The sequence below is a fragment of the Chaetura pelagica genome, unplaced genomic scaffold (genome assembly GCF_000747805.2).
Source record: "Chaetura pelagica isolate M959 unplaced genomic scaffold, ChaPel_1.0 scaffold161, whole genome shotgun sequence".
NCBI lineage: Eukaryota > Metazoa > Chordata > Aves > Apodiformes > Apodidae > Chaetura > Chaetura pelagica.
Genome location: NW_009951965.1, coordinates 560,826 through 566,825, shown reverse-complemented (window position 1 = coordinate 566,825; position 6,000 = coordinate 560,826). Strand labels below are relative to the sequence as shown.

General features: G+C 42.1%; 1 protein-coding gene across 1 annotated transcript in view; it reads right to left on the bottom strand.

Moving 5' to 3' along the window:
• Positions 1-1,661: 1,661 nt before the first annotated feature.
• Positions 1,662-6,000, bottom strand: part of HHAT (hedgehog acyltransferase) — a 167,489-nt gene continuing 163,150 nt past the window's right edge. Inside the window, exon 11 of the mRNA XM_010001005.1 lies at positions 1,662-1,753. Coding sequence (XP_009999307.1) covers positions 1,662-1,753 — 92 coding nt within the window. The remainder of the gene's footprint in view (positions 1,754-6,000) is intronic.

Here is a 6,000-nt window from a genome sequence, read left to right as displayed (position 1 = left end):
TTCCCTAAACATAAAGGGCTGGAGATCCTCCTTTGAAACAGGCAGAGATGGACTTAGTCTCCAGATAGGTAGTGAGCTGAAGCCTCTGCCCTTATTTCTTCAGGAATAAACAAAGGGGAAAAAAGAAGGCTGCCCTAGTTCTCAGCAGCAGAAACAGCAGAAATGGAGGCACTAAGCTGAAGCCTGTCACTGGGGCTGCATTTCTTGTTGAAGGGATAAACTGTATCAGACTTGGCTGAAGCTGCAGAAGTGATGGACAGTAGGATGCTAACTGTACCTCAACACAGGCCAAAATGTCTGCTGTGGGGCACAGAACAGGTTCTGACAGAAGCCCTTCTTCTTTACGTGCAGGAAGCTGCCCTTTGAAGATGGCCTCTCCAGGACTGGTGGCCTTTCATCAAGCCTAGAGGGAGTGACATTTAGAGACAGTCTCACTTTAGAGACATTCTGGCTGCTCATCAATACTGATTTAAAAGGCAACAGCTTGGGAGACACCCTTTGCGCCAGAGGAACGCAGGGTCTCCCATTCCCTCATAAACCAGCATGGGTAGAAGCACTCCCACAGTCCTGATACTTGCAGGCAGGACCCTTCCAGTTGTGGGCAAACCTGGTCTTTTGGCAAAGACACTGCTGTAACAGGTCCAACTGTGGGCAAAGGCCATGGAGCTCTGGCTATCTTGGTGCAACTGTATTGGACCATTCTGGTTTGGGTTTGTTTTTTTATAAAAACAAAGATCTTAAAATGCTACTCCAAGGGTGTTTTTAATATTGCAGAAGCTGATTGCCTCGACGCAGAGCATGAGGCAGGCTGAACAAATTTATAATTGAGCCAGCCTTAACAGTTCCCTTGAAGGTGGAATTCATCCCATATTACAGGTAGTATTATATGTTTTAGCTCTAATGCAAGGCAGAGAGCACTTAAAGCCAAGTAGCTCTAAGGTCATATTTGATTAAAAAGAAAAGCTGTTCCTTAAGAAAAGACCTGCCTCCCTACTCCTTCTTTTTAAAGAAACAAATAAAACCACTCCTAAGACTACCAAAAAAAAGGGTGTCATTTTAAAAGCGAAGTTTTAAATTAAGACATTGAAGAGAAAAAAACAGATTGTGCTACAGTAGATAGAAAAGTAGCTGAAGGCTGAACTACTGCAGTCAGTAAGAACAGCAAAAAAGTTCTAACCTGTATCAGAAAGCAATCAAGAAGAACTGATGAGCATCCTGCCCTTCAAGGATTAGGTAAGTGCAGGGCAGAGCCCTGTGTGCCCCTGGACAGAGGCTGAGAGTGACTGGACTTTTTGAATTCTGCAAGGCAGGAACAGTTTTTTTCTTCAGTATCTCAAAGTAGGCAGCAAAATGTTGGAAGAAACAGAGTCTTCAACATATATAAAATACCTATTCTTACATGCATGCTTCCAACGTATACAGAGTCATAAAGATGCTGTTTTATAAAAATATCATAATTTAAAATGCTTCATGATTTCTCCCCACCCCTGGCCATAGCCCATCAGTGTTTCTGGTTCAAATCCCACATTCACAATTCAGAATCAATTACATGAGCTTTTGGTTAACACACTGACCAAATCCTTGGGTGCATCCTTCTGCAGCTAGGGTATCCAGTGTAGAAAAGCCATCAAATATGTCTTACAAATCGTTTTGCATCAATCCTAATTCACGGCATATGTCTGCTCCCATTCAATTCCAACGTGAGAATAGCAGTACAGGAATCCAAGAACAGTCAGTGTTGCCCATGGCCAGCCTATAAATAGAAAGACAGACAATCCTAGTCATAATAATTAAAGACTGCTTCAAGTAGAAATACTCTTGGGATGACCAACTTATGATGCTTCTAATTAATTTTATTTGCAAGTTGATCTCACAAGTAAGTAGAGCCAAGCCACAAAATTTGAAACGGGAAATCTGGATTGTTTGAGCTTCTGGGATGCCTGACCCTCTGCAGCCCCAGTTTTTTCCATTTTCAGGGAAGTGGAGCAGGTTGACTCTGCAGTTCCTAACAATACTTGCCAAATTAAAGAGGTCTGTTTTAATCCCCTCCTTTGTGGTGAGTTTGTCTATCAAGTAGATGTCCAAATGAACCCTGGTGCTTCAAGGTGGCTACTGCGCTTCCTCGGCACAAAGGGATGCAAAGCTACAAGGCAGGTTATTAAAAATCAGAACAAATACAGTTACCTGTTGTGCCAAAAGAGTCTGGGGAACCTCTGGTTAAGGCTGCTTCGGATACCCTGCAGCTGGCTGTAAAACTGATGTACACACTCTACAGCCCCAAAACAGCTAAGGGGGTCAAAACACCAAAGTGCTCATGCAGAACAAACAGCCCTATTTGCCTGATTTGTTCTTGTTAGATTTTTTTATTTTTAATGAAAAAGACTAACTCTTCTAACATCTGCAATTTTTGCTGGGGGGAAATGACGTTTCATCATTATTTAAATTATTTTTAGTGAAAGTCACTATCTTCTCACTTGAATTTTTTACAGCTAAAGCAGAAAGCAGGAGGTCACAAACCAAAAGGTTGATTGCTTTCCAGTGGAGTTATAATTTGAAAAATCTGTATCTGTAGACTTCTCAATCAGGTAAATTATTTTGTTTTTCTTGATACCTTTTCAAGCACCTCTGTTCCCCTTCTCTAGCCTCCTTCTCCCATTAGAATTTATGAGATTTACAGTTTATAGGTTGAAAGACCCAGCACTAGGGCCTGATGTTCTTCAGCGCATTTTGTTTGGGGAATGGGGACAGGGAGTGTTTGAGAGATCTTTTGGTAGCTTTTTTGTTGCTCTTGTTGACATAAGAATTTTTGTAATATGTAATATGATGGGGTTTATGCACACCATGCTCAAATTACCAACAGCTGCTTCTGAAAGAAGGGCTTCAGTGCTCTCTCCTGGGGAAAGAGATGAGATTTCCCATTTGGCCTGGAGAAGGGATGGAGAGAAAATGCAGTTTCTCCACAACATGATACTCCAGGAAGAGCTCTTTCTGAAAGTATGTTTACAAAGTATTTAGCAGGCTGGCTTTGTCCATGCATCAAAGCTGATGCCAGCGTGGAGACTGATCGTGCTAACGTACAGCTGAGCCTTAGCTTAATACCCTGCCTTAGGCTCAGTCCTGCACTAACACAAAATTACACTTTTTGTTTCATTATTCGTTACAGAAAACAAAATTGCTGAGGTATCTCCAAAGATATGTTTAACAATCATAGAATCACAGAATGGTTTGGGCTGGGAGTGACCCTAAAGATCATCTAGCTACAACTCCCCCTGCATGGGCGAGGACACCTCCCACTAGACCAGGTTGCTCCAAGCACCATCCAACCTGGCCTTGAACACTTCCAGGGATGGGGCTTCCAAAGCTTCCCTGGGCAACACTAAAGAACTTCTTCCCAGTATCCAACCTGAATCTAGATTAGACAATAACAGTCTTGTTTTTTCTTCAGTGAACTACTGTAGATTGCATTCCACTTTCAATAGCAAGCTAAAGTTCAGCTGTGCTTTGTCACTGCTAAAATTGCATTTGAATATATGTCAATAGATGTGATAAAAACCTCTTCTGGCAGCAATATTGTGGTGAGTGCTTTGAAGAGACAGAGTCAGAAAGGTAAAAAAAGACTTGAGTCTAGAATTGCGCCTTTTTTTGTTGTGTTTTTTTTTAAAGGGTGTTTTTTAAAAAACCCTGCTAGGTATATAATTTGCATTTTTAAATACTTTAAAGCTCTGGCACGCTGGAAACGTGCCAACAGTAGTCTTCAGTCTGACTTGCTTGTTTATCCCCAGCCAATGTATAAAAGAACTTGCCCAAATATGCAGGTATGCACTGGAACTCTTTTCTAGATGTCTTAGATTTATGCCAAGATTCCTCTGTAGTGCCCATGACCTGGATTCACGGGGGTCTCAGGCTGCAATAATCAGGTTTGTGGTAATCCTGCTGGAACGCAAGGGGTCTCTCCCATACAGTAACAGGTGGCAGAGGGTGCATTTGGCAGATTACCTCCTCCTGATCTAATTAAGATTAAAAGGAAGAGGGAAGACAAAGTGCCTCTCTATGGGAGAGGGAAAAGGGGGATTTTTAAATTTAATCCTGCTACAGCTTTTCTAGGAGGAGCTGCACAAATCCCACACCATTTCTTGCTGCAGGGAGGACAGGTAGCCAACTCAAAGCCAGGGTGAAAGAGAGAGCACCTCTGCCTTGTTGGTCCTTTCTTGCCATTCAGGAACAAGATGCACTGCTGCTGGGCATGGGGAAATGCACATGGTGCTTCTGCTCTAAGTGAGCATAGCAAAAGCATCATGATCTGCTCCTATACAATCCCAGATTAGCTCCAGTCCACTCAAGGCAGATTTGCACACATGCATCCATGCCTGAGAAGCAGCCCAGGGACAGCCTGAAGGAAGCAAAAGATCTTTACACTGTTTTCACTCATCTCCTCACTTCAGGATTGGATATAAACTTTTTGAGAAGACTGAAGAACCGAGTCTCCAGAAGGTGATGTTGTAGGACAGGACACACCAAGCAATGCCAATCCAGCAAGGATGCAATTTCAAATTCTGCCTAGCATGTAAATGACTTGTGTGCCATCCTTGTATTGTGACCTCTGCAATCAACAGCAGCACGAGCTGCTCTTTTGCAAGATATTTTCACGGAAACCTCTTCTTGCTGAAACAGTTTCTCCTTGTAAACCCAAACAACCAAACCAAAGTCAGAAAAAGTAATCTCTTTGAAAGCCTTGACTTCAGGAGCTGACTCAGATTTGGAAGTACCTAAAGGGCCATGAGAATCAACACTGAGAAAAATTTATCCTTAAACAAAACTTCACATGTGACATGACACTGAAGCAACTCCCCTGTAAAGTGGAATTAAGGAGACACTACTCTAAGGAGGAGGAGGCACCAATCTGTCAAGCACAATAGAAGCCAAAGCAAACCAATATTTGAGGCCAAAATCTCTCATACCTACAACTACTAACATCCCTAAAATATCAGTAAAACTGTCACATTTTCCAGGAAAATAACACACTCAAAATTAAAGATCAGTTGAAAGAAACCTATCATCTAGCCCACATTTGAAGCTCTGGATTTTTAAATTTTAATTTCAGGTCTGATTGTCACTTCCAGCTGGATTGCTGCTGACCATTATAATAGAGCATGTCCAACAGTATGTATTACAAATACTGAGCAGTCTGATATCCAAATACATTTTAGGTGTTTGGAAAAGGAAAGCCTACATTTTTTCAACTGTGTTAGCATTCATGGAATCACAGAATAGTGTGGATGAGAGAAAACCATTAAGATCTTCAAGTCCAGCTGTTAACCTAGCACACTGCCAAATCCACCACTAAACCATGTCCCTAAGCACCACATCTAGACATCTTTTAAATACCCCCAGGGATGGTGACTCCACCAGTGCCCCGGGCAGCCTGTTCCAGTGCCTGACAACCCTTTCAGTGATGAATTTTTTCCTAATATCCAATCTAAACGTCCCCTGGAGGTTCAGCGTGCATGCGTGGGACTGGATAACTTCAAAGTACATCACAAGTGATCTAAGTGGTTTTACACAAAGTTGTTCCATGCGCTGTGCATCAAGTTTTCCAGCTGCTCCATACACACAGCCATGACACCTGCAGCCCTACTTAATGCTGGGTCTGGGTAGCACAGCATTATGCCCTATGCCCTGCATTTGCACAGCTGAGCAGAAACCCAACCTTCAATTTACTTCTGTTCTTCCAACAGACCAAGCTCAGTGTTTCAATGATGGAAGAAATGGAAGGGATTTCCCTCTTTATCCTGGAGTTCATAACTCTTCTGAAGGCACTAAAGCAGAGCATGAAAGAAATTAAAATTTTCAATTTTTGATTTAAAAAGTTATTTCTGAAGGATATTCCTCCCCTTATAATACAGCCTTCAAAACACAGCCTTCATATGATAAATAGCAAATCACCCTTTGTAGAGAGGCATTTCCTACAAACTCCTTTAAAGTGCCTTTAGATGCTAATTC